Source organism: Helicoverpa armigera, chromosome 6 (genome assembly GCF_030705265.1).
Source record: "Helicoverpa armigera isolate CAAS_96S chromosome 6, ASM3070526v1, whole genome shotgun sequence".
Taxonomy (NCBI): domain Eukaryota; kingdom Metazoa; phylum Arthropoda; class Insecta; order Lepidoptera; family Noctuidae; genus Helicoverpa; species Helicoverpa armigera.
The window spans coordinates 769,280-791,712 of record NC_087125.1 but is presented as its reverse complement, the minus strand read 5'-3'; the positions used below and the strand labels follow the sequence as shown (position 1 = coordinate 791,712).

General features: G+C 45.9%; 1 protein-coding gene across 1 annotated transcript; it reads left to right on the top strand.

Annotated features, from left to right (window-relative positions):
- The first annotated feature begins 7,908 nt into the window (after positions 1-7,908).
- LOC110381996 (uncharacterized) lies at positions 7,909-21,211 on the top strand. The gene is made up of 9 exons (XM_064035066.1): positions 7,909-8,332; positions 12,302-12,369; positions 14,511-14,572; positions 15,394-15,871; positions 16,503-17,538; positions 17,977-18,533; positions 18,594-19,763; positions 20,665-20,851; positions 20,924-21,211. Exons 2-9 carry the CDS (start codon positions 12,356-12,358, stop codon positions 21,026-21,028), a joined length of 3,609 nt encoding a protein of 1,202 aa, XP_063891136.1. The 5' UTR covers positions 7,909-8,332; positions 12,302-12,355; the 3' UTR covers positions 21,029-21,211.
- Positions 21,212-22,433: the final 1,222 nt, after the last annotated feature.

Below are 22,433 nucleotides of genomic sequence, written 5' to 3'. Positions count from 1 at the left end.
AGGATTTGTCCTGAGATTTCAGGATTTTTGGCTTCTCCTCAGGATTGTCGCCGGATTTTGCAAATACATATGTACCTATATTAAAATCTCAGAAATTCTAGAATATTCAATAAACATGTTCAAGATTTTAATGATTTTCTAACAATTCTCTCTTACAAAATTCTTTAGTCTTTTGTTTAATCTTCTTTTAGAAATACTTAACTGCATTATACATTAACTAGGTAAGATCAACCCTTATGTAGATAAGGGTTGTTCTACGTCTCTACTGTTACTTACTAGGCACCTACTTATTGCCAGTTTGAGTGTGAACGATCTGCAGCAGGTGAGCGAGACCCGCGGTGAACACGGTAACCTTCATCTTCATCCTGCTGGCATTATCACTACTTTTGCGTTTGTTGATTTCAGATGAACGTTATTGATATTACTTTTATGTATATGCACCTGTAGTTATCATCTCATAAGCATAAGCACAGGGTTATTGCAAGTGGTAAATAAGCCAAGGTTAACATAATGAATATTGCATCCATTCATAGTGACTCTAGTGGGTACCTATCTATATTCCATTATAAAGTATTGCGACATTATGATACAGCTGGGCGAGTGCGGCGACCACACAGGCCGCCTCGCCCGCGCCGCCGGGAATAGAACACCAAGCGTAGTGCTGAGCCCTACCACTGTTACGATACGCATTTAAACTACAATCTATTATCCAATTCAATACAACTTATACAAGCTTAAGTACGTAGTAAGTATAATTTTGTAGAAAAAGTAAAACTTTTAAGGAGTGCTGTTACAATAGAAATAAGTTTTGGTTACCACTACAATAGGCAGCTGCATCTGAACCGAAAGTAAAAGGGTCCTTGACGCGTGTTTACGCCCTCATAAATGTCACCGAGCGGCGTTAACGACGTCAGCTATAAACCAGCAGTTTAACGAGCTGACGTCACGTGGCAATGAAACTACGCCACGTGTAGCGAGCAGTGCGCCACGCGTCGTGCACACGTCGGCGTGCCCAGCAGCCTGGGGCCCTCCTAAGTTAATATTGTCAAAATCGAATAGAAATTGAATCGCAATATGATCGCAATAGCAGTTTTAACCTTATCGGGCATTCTGCTACTAATATGTATAAGACCAAGCGTATTCCAATGACATTGCAATATTATGTCTGCTATTTTGGTGATTTTGGTCTCTGCAGTTTGCTGTAAGTACAATCATTTTGCAATCGTAAATCATAATTGCAGACAAAATGATTCATTATTGAATGACAGAAAAGGATATAAACGTTTATTTCAAAGAAAAAATAGCGGAACGCCACATACGCTTCAATCGTAATCGTGTCGGGATTGGATCTCAGTCGAACCGAGTCGAACGTGAATCGTATGTCGCTTAAGTAAAATTAGGAGAATCGGGCCCCTGGCCTCTCCGCGCCACGGTGCCCTTGCGTTCCTTTAAGTAAACAGAAATAAATGTTTGCCCTGATAACTAGTAGTTTCACCTTCATTTCCTGTTTGTAGTAATTGCAAGAGAGGTAGGTATGCGCGGCGGCTTGTCATTGTCAGTGAGCATCGCTTCTCAGAACTGCAACGTGACATGTTTGCACTGAGCGCTTGTTCCGGCTCGCTCTCACGGCCGAACGCCACGACCACCACTCGGGAAATAACTGAATAACAAGTCAATTATGAAGATTATACCTATCTATGCTCTAAGCCAATACCTACTATTAAATTCATAAGTGTGCGATAGTCGTAACTGTGATGCTAATAAGTGTGCCTGTGTGAGGTAGCTACTACGGCTACCATGACTAGTAATAGATGGGTCTCCTGAGATACAGAAAATTTGTAGAAATAGTAGTAGCTGGAGTGAAGTGACTTCTAAAATGATAGGTACCTACATGCACATTGCACTATGTATGTACTTATGCAGTGCTATTTTACTTAAGCGACATACGACGATTCACATCCGACTGAGATCCAATCACGACTCAATTACGATTAAAGCGTAGGTATATGGCATTCCGCTAGTTTTTTTTTTTAAATAAACGTTTTTATCCGTTTCTGTGATAGGTATTGTCTGTAAATGATTGACGATTGTAATAGGTTTGAAGAGCAGACAACCCTTTAGACCAAATGGCAGACCAATCGCAAACCAATCGAATGTCATTGGAATACGATTGGTCTTATATTAGTAGCAGAATGCCCGCTAAGGTTAAAACTGCTATTGCAATTCAATGTTGACATTATTTAGTTACCAGAATCGGCCCTTGTCTTCCAGCACCTCACAGCTGATAAATGTACGAGATACGTGCACCGCGTGTAAGGTAGTCACTGAATGTACGTAGGTAGGTACTCTGGCCTGACGATGACTCAACGCCTCCCGGGCTCGGTCTGGCAGATAACTTAATATGTAATTACTGCTTATACACACAGTTAATATCTCACGAATGTGTAAAGGAACCGCCAACAATAGACAGTTTGTGCCGCGTGGCGTCGCAGTCATAAGAGAATGCGAGCCTATAGGCCACCACGCCGTGCATGCAGGGCTCGCATGCAGGCCTCACGTGCGCGACCTCCTGCGAGATCCGGCTCATTGCTCCCCGCACCTAGCCGTGTTAACTGCCTTCCCTTCACTTCACAAACTGATTCAGTCAATTTAAAACTGTGCATGATTACATAATACATTTTATGATTACAAATATCATGACCAAAACAGTAAGTGTGTAAGTAGTAAGTAGGCACCGTATCGCGACGCTTGCGCAACTATCCGCGACCGCCTCGTCAGTACGAGTAGATTGTATAACGACCGAGTCAGGCCGCACCGTTTCCTTGCAAACAACTTAACTTTTGATATGTTTTTAATTACATATTATTACTGAAGATGGTTTAAAACCAATGTGTATAGTATGGAAAATTCTAGGTAGTCGTGCCGACATTAGGATAGGTGATAACTTTATAATATAATTTGAATTCTATAACAAAGTGGTCATTTTTAAGGTAGATATATTTATAAGTGTCATTTGAGCAAAATACGAAACACATGTGCATGACATTGGTACGTATTGGATCTGTGTGACGCCACACGGCCGCCTGACCCGCGCCTATCGGTCAATGTCACCTTGCCGCCGCCGCGCCGCCGGCGCACGCGCTGCTCCCGCAACCACGGCCGCCCTCACAGCCTGCCTCTTACACCATTGCATTTATTATCTTTCATTATCAATCTTATAAATACTAATAAAGCTGATTTGAAAATCATTCTGTGATATAACCTGTTTATCGGGGTGCGGGAAGTATTACTCTTAGAAATTCTTGCGAAATCTCGGGCAGAAGCTGGTAATAACAATGAAATAAAAATAACGATGTGGAGTTTGTAAGCGACGACGGCGCTGGGACTGTTGAAGCCGAGATTATACAATAAGTGTAGTTGAGGAGCATTCCGACGGAGAAGCACACAGGTGGCCGGCAGCGCTCGCGCAGCTCTGCCTCAGTGGCTACTAATGTGTTATGCCAGTCACGCATACTAAGTAGCAGTAGGCAGGTTTTGCATAAACAACTGGTTTTTGTTTTTCGAAAATGCTTTTAATCAACCACAATTCGAGTCAGAATTTAAGACGCATTTCACTGAAAGTCCAAGAATTGGAAATATAATAACCGGCCAAGAGCGTATCGGGGCACGCTCAGTGTGCCAAGAGTGTGTCAGTAGTTGTAGCTCATTCCTGTCTAGAAACCATCAACTCACAAAAATCTTAGTTTAGTGTAGTAAAGGTAGCCCAAAGTACAAAGACGTCTCTCGGGAAACTGGGTAGCTAATTTGTTAAAACTAGATGCGTGATGCGATTTTAATATTTCGAATGCATAGGTAAGTAAGTAATATGTTCAGGATTAGTGACCATCTTGTTTTGTATGTATTGTTATAATATTAGTTTATAAGTATTTTTTATATTTTTGTATTGTATTTCTATGGGCCTTAGTTGCCTGAAATAAATGAATTACGTAAATAAAAATAAATAAATAACAATTTATTCAGTGTTTCGGAAAGCACGGTAAACTGTTAGTCCCGGCTGTCGTTTGATCATCTTTGGCAATCGTTACAGGTAGTCAGAAGCCAGAAAGTCTGACAACCAGTCTGACCAAGGGATGTCGGCTTGTCCGGGTAACTGGGTTGAGGACGCCAGAAAGGTAGTCACTCCTTGTAAAAACACTGGTACTCAGCTGCATCCGGTTAGACTGGAAACCAACCCCAACATGATTGGAAGACGGCAGATGCATCAGCAGATGATGCTAACACATAATTGATAGATTGTGCCTTACAAGACCAAATATATATAATTATTAATAAATTATTGGCCTTTAACGGGTGATGCTACTTCTTGCTACGTGCTGCTACGTCATGCTACGTCCTGCTACGTCCTGCTACGTCCTGCTACGTCATGCTACGGTATATTTGTTTGCTACGAGTGGGTTCTGTAGCACTACGATGTACCTACTACTAGTAATCTGTGCTACTACGGCATAGTGCGTCGTGTGCACGTATTGTGTGTTATTGGTATGTCTATTTACAGTGTCAACTAATAGGCAGTGTAGAGCAACTCGTTAGAAGATCGCTAGTGTCTATTCGGGTATACTAGAATTAATATTTCAACAGAGCGTTATTGTTGCACAAAGTGTAAGATTTACAAGTGGTTAGATTGGACAAAAGCCAAATTCGGCGCGAGTATCGACTGCAGTCGTGCAGCAGCGACATGTCGCCGCTCATAGTGCGCCTACAGATGCGGCTGTGCTTTGAAATTCGCATCGCGTTATGAAATATTATTTAAAAAGAGAGAAATACTTAAATAATCAAATATTCGGTACCTACAACCTACATGTTTAATATTCGCAGCTTTTATTAATAGCAGCTGATCGGCGTTACGCGATCCTCTATTTTCGTGACACTTTCACTAGTGAAGGTTGCAGTGACGCAACAGCGACCACAGCGATGCAACTTTTCGCATCAATTTATGGAGAACACCAATATTGAGTAGAAGTGTCTCACGCACAGCTGGCGGTGGCACACACACACACGCCGCACACGCACACACGCGCGCGCGTACAGTGATAAGCAGCACAGCTGGTGGCGCGCCTCCGCGATAAAGCACCACAACGATATAGATAGGTGTCGCGAGTCGCTTTCCTACACTCACAACAATCCGCCACTAAATATTTGTCAACGGTCCAATACGTTCACTCTTAAAACATTTAATTGTTTTGTTTGTAGCAACAGATTCAACACATAAAGCGTCCAATTGCTTTATTTTAATGACACAAATTATTGTCATTGCGTCTTAATAGATGGGTTTCTGTGTACGAAATATTTTAAATACGTTTGCAAGCCTTGAACTAGCGTGTTGAATTGAACGATATGAGAATAGGTCACAATCACAAAGTATACAATATCTTATGTAGATACACTAGTTGGTTCTTATTGTTGGACGGAAGGTAGTTGTGAACGCGGACAGATGATAGTTTCGTAGCTACCTATATTAATTTCTCCCACGTGTGTTACGATGGAGTGCCGATAGTGCTGGGAGCGCGAGCAGTGTCGCCGTCACTGCGAGCGTCGCTGTGGTACGCCATCGCCGACGCCTCGACGTGCCAATGTTTCACAAAAACACTTATGTAAACAATTGGAAAGTGTATAAAAATACGCAATCAAGAGATGCCAAATGTTTATATCAGTATCAGTATAGAGCAGCCCCCCCCCTCCCCTCTCCTCCCGTCCCGTGCTGTGTGACATGTGTTCGTTAGCCCGTCGTCGTTCACTTTATGTTCGCAGTTACCTATTGTCTCATAGATGTACCTTTACCGAAAACGAAAAAAACAACAATGATTTCTCTATCTTCATCACATTTATTACAAAATACCTACTAAGCATTATTCTTTCCCTAAGGCTAGCGAGTTGAATATCCACTTAACCTATAATTATTTTTCAGATCAACTGCCTATTCTTTAATATCAAATACTTAGGACAGGCGACAGGCACGTACAAGTACGTGTTCGCGCCGAGAAGAAGCCTGCTGCAGAGGAAGGTGAATATTATGTACCTACGTATCTATTTAGGTGTATGTGAGTCTGTATAACTTGTTGTTGACTACTTTACAAAACGATTCTAAGGTCACTCCGCAAAAAGCTGCACGACTTCTTTTTTAAACCGTGACTAAAATGTGAAGAAATATACATATTTAATCAAAATATACTAATAAACGATTTTATGTAATTAGCTTGGTAGAGGGAACCGGTTGTGAGTAGTTAGCTAAGACTGGACTAATGTTATCTATTCAGGTACAGTAAATACCGGATAACGGCTAATTAACATAGATATTGCGCAGGGCGCGGCACGGCGCGGGGAGCAGGCGGCGGCGCACCCAGCTCATCTGCGTCCACAGTGCACTACAGCCGTTTGTAGGCGCCACCGACGAACGCTCCAAATACTTCACATTAGTAGTAATAGTTAAAGACCACAACATTTAGAAGAAATAGAGCGCTCTCGCCTCCGTGCATGGCACAACGTTCACTCGATATACAACTACTTATAAGTATTAACAATGATGTGTAGTGATGTTCGAGTGAACAATCATTAGTTGTTTAAGCACGTGAACGAGCGCCACTGCTCATGAATTATGAATGTACTGCCAAATTATTCTCCTTAATGCGTATATTAAAACAACAAGTGGCATTTAGTCACGGTTTAGTGGTTCTACTGTATGTCTTGTATTAGACTGCAGGCAAATTTGAACTCGTAAACTTGTAAGATTGAGTAAGAACATTTTTTCCGTTGGGAAATCATCAAATGATTCCCCTTCCGCTGTCAATCCCGCAGCCCCGGCGGGGGCAGGCCTCAAGACAAGATGCTCATGTTCCATTGCTTCACCATGATCATTAGTGCGGTCAACGTCAAAAGTTGCCGAAAGAATCAATAATTAAATGTAAAGCTGACCGCACATTGTGTACAGAGTTAGTGTATATTATGCCTTCACGGTTATGTGATGCTATAGATAAGTGTTCAAAACAGATTTACATAATGAACGTCTCATACACACAATATTTTGTAATATAATTCAGAAAAATAGGTGAATAGTCAAAAATATCATTTCTATAAAAAAGATAGACGCTTATAAAAACAATTTTATTTTGTGATGCAGAACGCAGGTGGAGCAATATATATCGCGCTAGAAGCCGATGTCGCAAACTAGGTTACTGTTGTTTGTGTGTAGTTTGTCGCCCACTTCTCGAAACACACATCTTTATGAAAAATATATTTTGAAAAGCCTAGACAGGTAGGTGCGCATCAGCACAGCACGCTTACAACGTGTTGGGCCTGTACGTAGTGATGTACTATCAAGAAACACCAGTGAAGTAGGCCAAAAAGAATTTTTAATTGTACATTAAAAAGCGACTGCTTAATAAGATAGAAGCAAGATGAACAATTGCAGTTGGAGAGAGTAACTGATGTTTAGCGTGCATATCTGCCACCCGGGGCAGGAGACCATTCTGCCGCCCTTGACTTTGAGTTTGAGACAAAAAAAGAAGTTGGGTAATAAAAGACACTAGCAGAGCGAGCGCGAAATATTTTTTTTGCCCGTGTGCTATCATTTTCGGCGACTTTTTCAGGATTTTTACTGCTAATCTATGGGTATACTTAGATATAAGGTTAATTAAAATATTTTTTACGCAACTATTCTGAAATCTGCCTCCCCTCACGCTACATCACTGATGAAACAGTTTATCTACATCTACGGGGTCCCCTAACTGCGACGGTTCATTTACCATCTTTATGACGATTTTGTAGGTACCGCTTGTAGTGCTGCCTTTGCTTTTACAATGAAGTAAGAAAACTGAGGAAGAGCCGAGAGAGCGGCCGCAAATGAAGTCCGTGTGGAGAGGGCGCACCGCGGCGGCGCGCGCGCCAGTCCGGCCGCGGCGGCTCCGCAGCGCGCCCGCATGCCTCGCCGAGTCCGAGCGCCCGCGCGACGCGCCCTCTCTCCGATGTGGATACAGTGCTTTTGTCGTCCGCACCACCTCACTCACTTTAAGCGGACTACCTGATATTTGTCGTACAATTGAGCCCATATCCATATTAGTGCAGTGCCGACCGAGAGCCAAACTTGTTCGTGGTCTCCCAGCAATTTCAGTCAGTTTGTGGCAAAGCTACTCACTAGATAGCTTATGTAGCTGACAGTGCCGTCCAGCGAGGATTACTCGAGGAGCAAGCAGAGCTCTCGAGCTCCATGAGCTCGTTGGTCTGCCACCGCCACATTAAGTAAAAGTACCAGCGTCGGCAGTCTACTGTCGACTTATATGTAAGTTTAGACAACATGGGATTCTCTCGAAAGTTATTGCGTATCTCGCAGTAGTCGCTTGTTGTAAGGCCCGATAGATTAAATGATTAGACCTAAGCCATGATAGGTACAGCGTATGTCCATTACTGTCCATGAGAAGCTCTTTGGTATAATAATCACTCCAGTTACATACTGTACATAGCTATACGTAGCTAGAGAATAGACTAATACATAGATAACATAAAGCATGACTGCCGATATACTGATACGTCACTTTAGGAAGCTGACGTTCAAGAGACTGATGAGTGCCAGTGGTGACGACCTGGTGACACGGCAACCAGCCCTGACTGGGTTCCATATTATGCAGTGCCTGTGCGACGTGTGCACTAGCCACCGTCCACAACCGTCTGTCATAGATACTTATACATATCTATATTCAGATAAGGCCGGCAATACACGGACCGCTTGAAGCAGTCGGAGTCGACAGTTTGGATTATATCTCTGACTGCTTCAAGCGGTCCGTGTATTGCCGCCCTAATGGTTTGGAAGTTTTGTGTTCACTGTGTTTAGAAAGCAACGCTAAGAGTTGATGTCACTGAATGTGCTCCTTAATGTAGACACGGTGGTCTCGTGGGGCACAGCGTAGACTCAGCGTAGATCATTACAATACAAATGATTCAATTGGCCATAGTTATCGAGCAGTGGAACAAAATGGTGACTCGTCTCGCAAATCACTTCAAAAACCTTCCTGCTGACAAGTTTCACAAAATATCATCACAAGGGCACAAAATATCCCCTTGATTGCAGCCTGCTAGTTAAAGAACTCTTCAATTGTACGTTTCTACTTATCTATGCATAATTCTTGACTAACCACGTCATTTGAATGTCATTCCTTGATTAAAATTTGACATGGAAATTCATTTGCAAGTAGCAACCACCCTCATTGTGTATGAAAATAGATATCTAATATGGTATATGTATAATGGAGTACAAAAACTGATGACCTTAATACTGGACCGATTTTAAAATTCTCCATTAGAAAGCTGCATTGTCTACGACTAACATGGGCTATATTTTATTGGAGAAAAAATAAGGGTCAGTAAGGTATTTGGGATTTTCGGACCCAAGGCGTAAAAAATATCCAAAAAAGTTCCTTATTTGGCATAATCAGTATAAAATATTTAATAAAAGATAGAAAGAAGAACCATACGTACCATATACCTACCTATAGATTTTGAAAATGTCTACAAAGAAGACCGGGACACACTTTAGCTATTAATTACAGAAAAACATTTTTTTTTAAATCCTGAATTTTTTAGGGCTTCGCGTTTACTTTACACAATATGTCATTACTCCTTATCAAAATAAACTATTTTGCCACATGTTACTGTTGATGTAGATAATATGTATTTAGTCTTTAATTAATTGAAAGCTATAGCAAAATAAATATAATACTATTTTCCGCAGCCCGTGGCGATAAAATAAATGCGAAAGTCTGTTTATCTGGCTGTTTGTCGTCTAAAATTCTGAATTTACTTTTGTCTACATGAACACATGAGATCAAACTTAGGCTTCTTGTAGTGGTATTCGACTTCCACGCAGGCGGAGCCGCTTGGGATCGCTCTAGTACAAAATAAAGTTTGCAGTATTTTGATTCTGAAGGCAACAAAAAAACTAAATCATCCCATTAACCAGATTCCTCCTATTAAAACAAGTAATGGGGGCTGGGCAAGGTCCGATAAAGAAAAGGCTACAATCTTTGCGGAACACTTAAGCAAGGTATTCCAACCATGTCGAGACCGGAGCATACTGCGAATATAAAAAGATACCTGGAAAATGCTGAGCAAATGTGTTTCCCGTTAAAATATACGAGCTCTGCTGAAGTGGTTAGTGAAATAACACACCTCAAAGATGGAAAATCACCGGGTTACGATAGCATTGATAACGTTCTTTTAAAAAAACTGCGCAAAAAAGGGTGTAGTGGCAGTTGTCAACATTTTCAATGCCTGCCTCAAGCTAAACCATTTCCCGGGACAATGGAAGATAGCTTAGGTGATTATGCTACCTAAGCTCGATAAATCGCCTATTGAAGTTACTTCGTACCGGCCTATAAGCCTGTTACCATTACTTGGCAAAATATTCGAAAAGATTATACTGAACAGGATGAAGCTATACTTAGATGACATCATTCCAAATCATCAATTTGGCTTTAGAGAGAATCACGGAACGATTGAGCAAATCCACCGAATCGTCTATGTTATAAGTAGAGCACTGGAGGACAAGAGATATTGTTCAGCGGTCTTTTTGGATATCAGCCAGGCTTTTGATAAAGTGTGGCATGTAGGCTTGTTGTATAAAGTCAAGAAGCTGCTTCCTCACTCATTCTTCCACATAATCAAGTCTTATCTCAGTAAACGATGTTTCGAGGTCAAGTTTCACCACGAACCTTCCACCCTACATGAAATTAAATCAGGAGTTCCACAGGGAAGCATACTTGGTCCAGTACTCTACATTTTATACACTGCCGACCTACCAACAACAAGTAAAACTACGGTTGCAACATATTATGCAGACGACACAGCATTGTTATCCACACACACGGACCCAGTAACTACATCAGAACAATTGCAACACCACATCAATGAAGTAGAGGAGTGGCTCAAAGTTTGGAGAATCCATGCAAACCAAAGCGAGTCAATCCATGTAACCTTTACGGAGAGACACATGCCCTCCAGCCACACTTAATAACCAACAAATCCCTCAAGATAATAACGCAAAATATTTGGGTATGCACTTGGACAGACGGCTGACATGGCGGTAACACATTTGGACAAAGAGAAAACAATTAGATTTAAAATTGCGTAACATGTATTGGTTAATAGGACGCCACTCGAAAATGACCACACAGAGTAAGCTGACTGTATTATAAAGCCATTCTAAAACCTATTTTGACTTACGGCATCCAGTTATGGGGTACAACCAAAAACAGTAACATAGAAATATTAGAAAGGTGCCAAACCAAAACACTGAGAGTCATGTTTAACATCCCTTTCTACATCAGTAATAAGATCATCTACCTCGACCTAAAATTACAAACTGTCAAACAGGAGATAGCAAAGTATAGCCACGTTTATCAGAGAAGAAACACAAAAATGAACTTGCCCTCAGACTGTGTGGAGCAGAAGGCCTTCAACACAAACGATTAAAAAGACACAGCGTTCCAACATTACAGTATAGATTTAGCAGGATGGAATGAGACACCAATCTAAGAAGTGCCTCTCCAAGCTATATAAACCACAAGCAGATATCGATTTATCAGACAATGTAGTGGCTTATTGTTGTACACAACAGATTGCCGAGAAGCAGGAAGAGAAAGAAAAAAAAAGTATTTTGATTCTGCCAACAGAAGCTTTACTTATCTATCATTTTGCTGTCGATACGTTTTATAGACAAAAAAAAAAAGATTTCTTTGTTCTATATTTCTGGACTATATAAGTACATATTTTATTAAATTTGTTTCACCATATTATGAGGCGCTCGTGGCTTAATAACAGTGGTGGGATCAATGCTTGGCGCTAGTTCCTCCGTTTTTCAAAAGGGACGTTATATTGGTGAGTCTCGGCTGTTACATAGTCAGACAGTCGCTGCATATAACACGGTGTCACACACACAAACTAACACAAAACGTATATATATCTACTGCAAGTTCCCTTTCTGAGGAACACTAGGTGCCGCAACTGTCACTAGTTCTAGCAGCTATTTACAATTATTATTAACACTAACTATGAATAAATGTCGATTTGTCATTCGATATTCTGTACTTGGGATGTCACTTTTGTAAATTATTAAATTTTAGACTAATTGGTTGTAAATTAATCTAACCATTTGATATTTCTAAATTTCGATTATAAGTACGTCAATTCATTGGATATTTAGATTTCCACGGAGTGCCGAGGCCGTGTGACTTACCTCGCATGTCGCTGCTTCCAGGTGCGGCTCCCCGCGCGCCCGCCGCCCGCCCGCCGCCCGCCGCCCGCCACGCTCATGCCACGCCACAGGTCGGTAATGTTCATGTTATTTGTCTACAGATTGAATAAAGCAACACATTCTGACTATAGAGGGCTATCTAGAGGTATACTCCATACTTAAAATTAAAATTATAAAGGGAATATTTATTATTTTGGGTTCATTGTACTGAAAAGCAACTGGACCGATTTTGAAAACTCTTTCACCATTAGATAGTAACATTAACAGTAGTTCCTACGGGACGCAAGTGAATCTGAAGGATCACGGCTAGTCGTTGAGTCGTGGAGGGGCGAAACACGCGTGGAGTATAGATTTGGTTGTGGTTGCAATCGTGAAATTAAGGCTACATTTTTTTTCTTCTAACAAATTATAAAGTAGCAAAGTAACGCCTGATTCCACAATTTATTCTAGAGTCCACTTAAAAGTTTTATATTATCAGTCCTGTGTCTTTTCAGTATTTTGTAAAGAAACACAACCTATTGTATGTTATAATCGGTAAGGAGTTTCCTAAGGTGTACTTCACCCGAGGAAGCTATAATATACCGCGGAGGAGTTCGATCGATTCTCTGTCGTCTCCAGTGATACCAAATATCTCATACTTCAAAGCTGAAACTCAATATGTTAAGGCTGATAAATCAGCACTTTTAGGATGTAAAAACAAAAGAGAGTTGACCACGATTTTTCATGAACATATAATTTTCTGTTCTTTTCGCAAGAAAGATAGAAGCTTTTAATAGTTTGTTTTTTTGTGCTTTTAATTTTTATCGCATATTGTAGAATACAGTGTATTTTGATAGAAATCTTGAGCCCAGTCTGCTCTGCTGTCGTTTTTGACTGAATTTGCCATTCTGAATTCTCCTTAGTTGTGTTCACATCACAGCAGCCTGAATAGCATGAGCTAAGAGGGCATTAGTGACAGGTGTGTTGACGCTGGGTACTACAGCTGGGTTGTTTACCAGCGCGCGCGCACTGCTAGGCACGTGCACTGTCCGCTGCATTCGAAACCGCGGTACCTCGCGGCCGGGCCTCAGCGCGCGTGCAACTATTGCTGCATTCGCTCACACCCGTGTTGTTGGGAACTGACCGTCCGGCCGTCCACACGGTACGAGCGTTTGCCTCCAGTCTGATTCATTGCTAACGTTTTACGCACTTTATGTCAATGTCGCAGTCATCTGGTTCGCTTTGCTATTTGTTTGAACGACTAGGGCGTTCATTTAATTACTACATTCTGAAATAAACTTTTTATTTATTTATCAACGTCTTAACTTAATTTAGCTAAGTCGTTGAATGGAATACAGCCTATTTTATGAAGTTTGTTTTCTACTTTCCAATCAAATTTTGTCTTTAAAAGTTGCCGGCGCTGCTGTGGCGTAATAATAGGCAAACCCATGCTGTCACACTATTTAATACAAAAAGATCGAGCTGTTTGACTGTTTTATTTATTTATTTGTTCATTTATTACAGGCAACAAGGGCCCATAAAAATATAAATATACATATATCGTACTTAACAATACTTGTACATCAAATTATCCTTATCAATATATGTATAAGTACAATACTATACATCTCTAAAAAACTTAAACATACTATAAAAAGGGTGTATAACAAACATTTCTATGGTCAATCTAGCGCCGGAGTGAGAAAAAATAAACTAAAAATCATCTGAGTACTTTATGTCCATGCTGTTCATATAAACGTTCGGCCAAGTTATTCAATTAAGGGCTGATTTTTCAATCATCAGTTAACTTCTATCTGAGGAATAAATATGGCGGTTTGACATATTTTCCATACAAAAGCTGTCAAAACGTTAAAAATATTCCTCAGATAGAAGTTATCTGCCGATTGAAAAATCAGCCCTGAATTATGTAGCAATTCAACGAACGCGCTAGTCAGTCATTCTAATAGCAAATTCAACCGGATGACTGCGACATCAATACTTTGCCACGAACACAGGGACGACTACGTGCATTACAGCCCTTTTTATCGTTCTACTGATGGGCACAGGCCTCCTCTCACATGGAGAAGGATTGAGCGTTAATCTACCTTAATACCTGAGGACTATGTTATCCATTGTTAAATCCGTAATATAGTCACAAAACACAAACAACAAACAGAAATCGTACGCACAGACTGCGTTTGTTTTGACGAGAACGTTATTATGATATTTGCAGGTGGTGGGTAGCAGTGACGTGCGGCGTGCTCGCTGCGTGCGCGCTGCTGCCGCTCGCCGCAGGTACTCCGAGGTAGCCGAGCCCGGCTGACACAATCATTATTTTCGACATTAAATGCACAAATTGTATAAACTAGCATTTTCCCACGGTTTCTACACTCTGACAATAACTACCCACTGCGCATAGTAAAATATTATGTTTTCTGGTCATTTTAGTACACATGTTTCAAAGTATGTACCTACTTACTGCAATAATGACTTATTGCTGCAATAAAATTATATTTCATTAGTAGGTATATATTAGTAGGTAGGTATATTAGATCTCCTGGGATAGGTATTCAGATAATAAATCTGACTGACTCTTTTTCTCCTTTTAATCAATTTGTATGCCCTTTTTTTGATTGTTGAAGACAAAAACATTTCGTTATACGACATGAAAATTATATGACATTTCTAGATCAGCGCCATCTAGTCATCAGCTAGGAAAATGAAATAAGAAAATCCCTCATTCACATGGCTTTTCTTCATTGCCACAACGCGATACGCGATCAAATATAACGTCGGCCACGACATTCGCCATGTCAGGCCATGTGGATGTTTTACAGTGATCAATACGCGTTACGATTGTAAGCTATTTTTCCGCTCACTGAGCGTTTTCGATCTTAGAGTCATATCTACCTATGTAGTTATGGAGATGTGAAATTTTGAGGTCCTTGAAACAGAATTCCATAATTACCCATGTAGAGTAATTTCGTTTCTACAGTACGACGTCCGACATAACTTTTGAATCAATAGGTAGCCCCATGACAAAATCATTGTCGAAGATTTTGAAGGAACAAAATAGTACGGTCTGCAGCGTACTGCATGTGATATTGTGACGGCAGGTGAGGGCGACGAGGCGGACAGCGTGGTGACGGTGATGGCGGTGACGCTGGACGGGTCGGGCGAGGCGGCGCGCGCGCTCGCGGCGCTGGCGGTGGCGGCGCTGGCGGCGCGCGGCGTGCGCGTGGCCGTGCCCGCGCCCGACGCGTGCGGCCCGGCGGGCGCGGGCGCGGCGGCGCAGGCGTGCCGCTACGCCGTGCTGCGCTCGCTGGTGGTGGCGGGCACGCGCGTGGCGCTGCTGCCGGCGCCGGCCGCGCGCCCGCCGCACCCGCTCAAGCTGCGCGACGCGGGCCTGATGGACCTCGGCGACGCCGTGCCTCCCTCGCGCCTCGCCTGCCACGCCTCGCCGGCCGCCTCGCCTGCTGCCTCCGGCTCGCCGCGCTCTCTGCTCGATTTCACAGATGAGTCGGTAGCGCGGTCATACTACTTGGCATCGGAAGACCTCGATTCTGAGCTTCGGGTGACGGACGACGCAGACTGGTGAGTGCCTATCGTGTGTGTAGTGGTGCACGAAATACTTACGGAAAACCTGCCAAGTGTACTTTGAACTCGCTCAAGAAGAGTAATAAGCACACTGCAGACTAAACAGCAGACTGATCTGTGAGCCCAAACAAATAATCGGCCGAATAAAAACCTACAGTGGTCAAGTACACGAAGAGTTCTGAATCTATTAAACCCCCTAAAGTATTTATCATTTTGATTTATCATTCTCAACTATATTGAGTTCGGCTTTCAGTCTAACCGGGTTCAGCTGAGTACCAGTGCTTTACACGAAGCGACTGCCTATCTGAACTCCTCAACCCAGTTATACGGGCAACCTAATAACCCTTGGTTAGACTGGTGTCAGACCTACTGGCTTCTGACCGGCCGGGACCTACAGTTTAACGTGCCATCCGAAACACAGTCAGTGGTGTCTAACTAAGATATACTAAGAAAGTATACCTACCTAAACAAACTTAAAAAAGTTGCTTTGGTATTTGCCCGACCTGGAATCGAACCCTTGCCCTCATACTTGAGAGGTTGTACCCCTTAAAATAAACTTACCTGAAGGCTTCAATTATGAACACCGGTGGATCAAGTTAGCAACCGGTCTGTGCTTATGTGTCGCCAGGTCTGCCTGCTCGGCATCCAATTGTTCGAGCGCGGAGCTGGAGCCCGAGTGGTGCTCGCAGGGCAGAGCGTGCGCCACGCTGCTGACGGACGCGGCGAGCTCGGCGCGCGAGCTGGCGGGCGCGGCGCGGGCGGCGCGGCTGCGCGTGCGCGTGCGGCGCGTGGGCGCGCGGCTGGCGGCGCTGGCGGCGCGGCTGCGGCGCCCGCTGCTACTGTGCTCGCGCGACCTGCCGCGCAAAGCGCTGCCGCCGCGCTACGCCGCGCTCGCCCCGCCGCCTTGTGATACGTTTCAAGAAATTTGTGCATTTGATCCCTTCCGACTTTTAAAAATAGTGAACGAACGCGAATTACACTTACCCAGCGCCATTAGCGTTCTGGGTCGGCTGCAGCTTAACGAAACGGAGTTGCAAGATTTCATTGAGCAATATCGCACCGCACCAGAGGCGGCCGCGGCCGCGGTGCTGGCGCGGCACAGTCACTGGGTCGGCCCGCCAAGGGAGGCTCGCACCGCCGTCATGATCCCCACGGGCACACATCGGGAGTCGTTCGACGCCAGCGCGCTCCGGGCGGCGGCTCAGCTCGCAGAAGAGGACTCGAACGCCACGGAAACTGTCAGTTTTAAAGTGGAATTACTGTACGACCGGTGCGCGTCTACATTGGCATTCAAGTACCTGACGGACGCTCTGGGCGCGGAGTTCGGCGCTCTGTCGGCCATCGCGGGCCCGGCGTGCGGCGCCGCCTTCGCCGACGTGGCGCGCCAGAGCCCCACGCTGTCCATGCCGGTGCTGGGCTACACGCCGCAAGCGCCGCCGCCGGCGCCCGCCGCGCCCTTCGCGCTGCTGGCGGCCGGCGACGCGCGCCAGCACACTGCCGCGTGGGCCGCGCTGGCCGCGCACATGGGCTGGCGCCGCCTGGCCGTGCTCAGCGAGCTGGCCACGCGCGCCGCGCTCGACGTGGCCGACCTGGCTGCCGACGTCATTCTGCACGTCGAGCTGCCGGCCGACAGCGACGATGTCGACCTTGACAAGATCTCTCAGGTAAGTACCTACACTACATATCAGGTTGAGAGTTCCGAAACACAATGTAAAGAAACACCAATCTGTTCCTACATATTTTGAAAAAAACCTACCTTTCTTGGAGGAGTAGGGGAACAAACTTGCAGTCAACTTGAGTTCCGTACATCATCTAGTCTAAGTGAAATCCAAAGTTTCGTAAAATATGTGCATATCAAGTATACCTAGTAGTAAGTATAACAGCACGCGCACACAAAAAAGATTTACTCGGCCTATAGTCGATTTGGGCTCATAAATCAGTATGAAGATGAATGGAGGTACACACGTAACAACAATTAGGTATTTATTCGATAACAGACAGACTAAACAAAAACTTTGATTGAAACAAGTTTTTCAAAAAAAAAAATGCCATAAGTGTGCGCGCAGAGTGTGTTAATGTATCTATATTGTTTTGTCGCGCAGTGGGCAGCGCGTGCAGCGGCGGCGCGCGCGCGCGTGCTGTTCGTGTGCGTGGAGGACGCGCGCGTGGTGCGCGCCGCGCTGTGCGCCGGCCGCGCCGCCGGCCTGCTGCCGCGCGCCGGCGCCGTGTGGCTGCTGCCCGGCGCTTTGCCGCCCTCCTGGCTGCGGCCCGGCGACGCGGACGCGCACAACTGCTCGGCCGCGCAGCTGCGAGGCGGCGGCCGCGCACCTGCGCCTGGCGCCGGCCTGGCAGGCGGACTGGGACGCGGCGCTGGCGGCGGGCGCGGTGCACGCGCGGCGCTTCGCCGAGCGCCTGAGCGTGCACAGCGCGCGCGCCGGCGCCGGCCCGCTGGCGCGCCCGCCCGCGCACGCCGCGCTGCTGTACGACGCGCTGGCCATGTGGCACGCCGCGCTGGCGCGCCGCCTGGCCGCGCAGCCCGCCGCGCTCGACGACCTGCACCACCGGGGGATCGCAAGGTACCGAGGCCCTACGTACTTCCTATTTGTAAAATCATGTCCAGGCGACCATTTTGTAAAGTAAGAATCTTACAAAGTGGCATGTAGTTATCATTACAATTCTATTGAAAGATTCAAGTATTATGTTTTTGACGTACCCACAGAGCGTTGATAGAAGACGTGACCAAAAACGAGTTCAGCGGGCTGACGGGCAAGTTCGAGTGGAGCGGCGCGGCACGCGTGGACGACCTCGTGCTGCTGCAGGGCGACGGCGACGCGGCGCAACGCGTCGGGCGCTGGCGGCGCGGCACGGGGCTGGCGCTGGGGCCGGCGGCGCTGCGCTGGCTGACGCCCGACGGCAGCGCGCCCGACGACGGCACGGAGCGCTGCGCACTGCAGGCGCTGGCCGACGCGCTGGGCGCCGACTGCCGCACGGCCTTCGTGGCGCTGGGCGCGCTGCTGCTGTGCCTGCTGGTGGCGGCGCTGGCGGCCGCCGCCTGGCACTGCAAGCGTCGTGCTGAGCGCAAGTACCGCCGCCGCTTGGCCGCGCTCGGCCTCACTCGCCTCGACCCGAAGCCTGGCGGCCTAGACCGCTGGGAGATCCCGCGAGAACGCGTCGTCATTAATCGGAAACTCGGCACCGGTGCTTTTGGCACTGTCTACGGAGGTCACGCTCTGCTAGCGGAGGACCGCGGGTGGTCAGCGGTGGCTGTTAAGACGCTGAAGGCGGGTGCATCCACTGAGGAAAAGTTGGACTTCCTGTCTGAGGCCGAGGCCATGAAGCGGTTCGATCACAAAAACGTGGTACGGCTGCTGGGAGTAGTGACGAAGACGGAGCCGGTGTGCACGGTGATGGAGTTCATGCTGTACGGCGACCTGAAGAACTACCTGCTGGCGCGGCGCCACCTGGCGGCGGGCGGCGGCGCCGAGGTGTCGGCGGCGCGGCTGACGGCCATGGCGCTGGACGCGGCGCGGGCGCTGTCGTACCTGGCGCAGCTGCGCTACGTGCACCGCGACGTGGCGGCGCGCAACTGCCTGGTGAGCGCGCACCGCGTCGTCAAGCTGGCCGACTTCGGCATGACGCGCCTGGTGTTCGAGAACGACTACTACCGCTTCAGCCGCAAGGGCATGCTGCCGGTGCGCTGGATGGCGCCCGAGAGCCTGGCGCTGGGCGTCTTCTCGCCCGCCTCCGACGTCTGGTCCTTCGGAGTGCTGCTGTATGAGATCGTCACCTTCGGCTCACTGCCATTCCAAGGATTGAGCAACGCGGAGGTGCTCGCCCGCGTCAAAGCCGGCCACACGCTGGAGCTGCCTGCAGGCTTGAAGCCACAGCTGTGAGTTATTCATGTTTAGCGATTTGCTTCGCGAAGACTGTATAGTTCTGAAATCGATAAAATATTAAAAATCCCTTTTGGTTCAATGGCCATAACTGTAATCTATTACCTTGCCAAATACAGGGTGTGTCGTTCACAATCACATTAAATCCTATCGCATGTACTTTATGATATTCTATGGCGAATTGTAAAAAACCTAATCCATTCAGTGGTTTAACCACAGGAGTCATTTTTCGTTTTTATAATTTACAACATCATGTGTAAAGCAGAGATAAAGTTAGGAGTATCGAATGTTTTGACCAGCTGACAGCTGTCAGTTTTCAAGGGAGAATTTCAGTTGTTTGTAATGACTGACTTTTATATGGTGTTCTAATTTTTGCACATTTTTATTCTATTTACTTTGTTTGAAAAAATCATTTTTTTATTTTTACGTATTCTTCTTTTTTCATTGTGTTAATGGACATATATTAACTAGTATATTAACGCATTTCATTTAATGTGATTATGAACGACACACCCGATATACGACGACCTCGATGGCGCAATGGTCACCACGCCGAACTGCCGAACCTGAGGTCCCGGGTTCGATACCCGGTTCTGTCGACATTTGTGTGATGGGCATGCTTGTTGGCCGTGGTCTAGGTGTCATAATATGTATTTATAAATATGTTTATATGTATTGTTATCAGTTGTGTCCAGCACCCATAACACAAGTTAATTAATAACTTACCATGGGGCCTGGGGCTAACCGACCGTGTGTGAGAAAGTGTCCCGACATTGTATGATATTGGTGGACCCTGCTTCGACTTGTCGTGTGTGCTATACGCCTTTCAGAGCTCTTATTGTTTTTTTTTTTACTTCATCTGCGCTAGTATAGAATATAATATATATGTGTCCACAGAGAGGGGCTCATCAAGTCATGCTGGCAGCAGGAGCACAAGGCGCGGCCGAGTGCGGCCGAGGTGGCGGCCTTCCTGGCCGAATCGCCGCGCCTGCTGGCGCCCTGCCTCGACGTGCCCCTGGACGCGCTGCCGCTCGACCTGGACTGCGGCCTCGACCCGTGGCGCGAGTCGCGCGACCGCGCCGAGGTAAGGCACCTGTCCCGGTCCCGGCCGGCTGTGCCGCTCAGGCCGCCGGTGCTCAGTCCGCTGGTGTTGCAGGCGCGGTGGGTGTCGTGGGCGGCGCCGGCGTCGGCCGCCACCGACACCACGTACCTGAGCGCCGACGCGCCGCCGCCGCAGGACACCGACGCCTTCCTGCCGTGACGTCGCACCTCTCCTCCGGCATCTACCAGGCTTGCGTCTTCTCACATTTTTATCGCGAATCATTCCAACAATTTTCTAGTCAAAATGCAGGTATAAATTGTTAATAGGCTATTGTAATTAATTTTAATTATTAATATTGAAATAAGTACCTTATGTTGCAATTATAAAAAAAGATTTGAAAAAAAAACGATTTTGATTTTATTGTACCTTATGTGATAATTATTTATTTTAAGATAGCTCCTAGCCCATTATTGGCTACGGCGGCTGTTCCCATTTAAAGAGGTTAGCCAACTGCCCAAGACAATAATAGTGCACAAGCATTTGCGGAGACACAAGTGCAATCACTATTTCTTCACTCCCATTAGTAGCGCTATTCAACACGACCGGAGAGAAATCATTCGCAGGACTTGCTTTCCGATGCACGGATCCAACTCAAACAAACTTCCTCTTATATACTCATTCCTCACTCTATCCATTCGCGTAACTCCACACATACCTCTTAACATTCTCATCTCTGCCGCATGCAATTGTCTTTCATTCGTCGCTTTTGTGGGCCAGCACTCTGATCCATACCAGACAGCAGGTCTGACCATACTCTTGTAAATTTTCCCCTTAAGTTTAAGGGGAATACGAGGGTCACAAGTTGTTGCCGTTATCTGCCGCCGTTTCATCCATCCTGCGTTAATTCTGTGCGTAACTGTCCGATCTATTTCGCCATCGCCCTGAATAAGCGAGCCGAGATACCGGAAATCGGAGCAGACAGGAAGAGGTGCGTTATCAAGCGCTATGGCTTCAGAACTGGAGAGACCGCCGAAATCGCAGAACATGTATTCGGTCTTGGTTCTGTTAATTTTCAAGAAAACATTCTCCAGTATCTGTTGCCAACTCCCCAATCTGCTCTGGATCTCAGGTCCATCCTCACTAACCAGGACAATGTCGTCGGCAAATAGCATGCACCAGGGTGCCTCCTCCTGTATGTATGTCATAATAAGCAGGAAGAGGTAAGGACTTAAAGCCGACGCTTGGTGCAGCCCCACAGCCACACTGAACTGGTCAGTATTGCCGGCCGACGACATACGTACAGGACTGCCTGTACATCGCACGAACTAACTCCACATACTTCCCAGGCTCACCTTTCTCTTATAAGGCCCACCACAACACTTCCCAAGGCACCCTATCATACGCTTTCTCAAGGTCAATGAACACCATGTGCAGATTCCTGTGCACACGTCTGTACTTCTCGCACAATTGGCGAAGTGCGAAGATGGCGTCCATTGTCCCTCGACCTGGCATAAACCCAAATTGGTTTTGGGTAATTTCACTGTCTTCTCGCACTCTTTTCTCTATCACTTTCTCCCATACCTTCATAGTATGCGACATGAGCTTTATCCCTCTATAGTTGCCG

Coding starts and splice junctions, on each gene's coding strand:
- LOC110381996 (XM_064035066.1), top strand. Junction 19,764..20,664: donor GCAGGCTTGAAGCCACAGCT/GTGAGTTATTCA, acceptor ATGTGTCCACAG/AGAGGGGCTCATCAAGTCAT. Junction 20,852..20,923: donor AGTCGCGCGACCGCGCCGAG/GTAAGGCACCTG, acceptor CTGGTGTTGCAG/GCGCGGTGGGTGTCGTGGGC.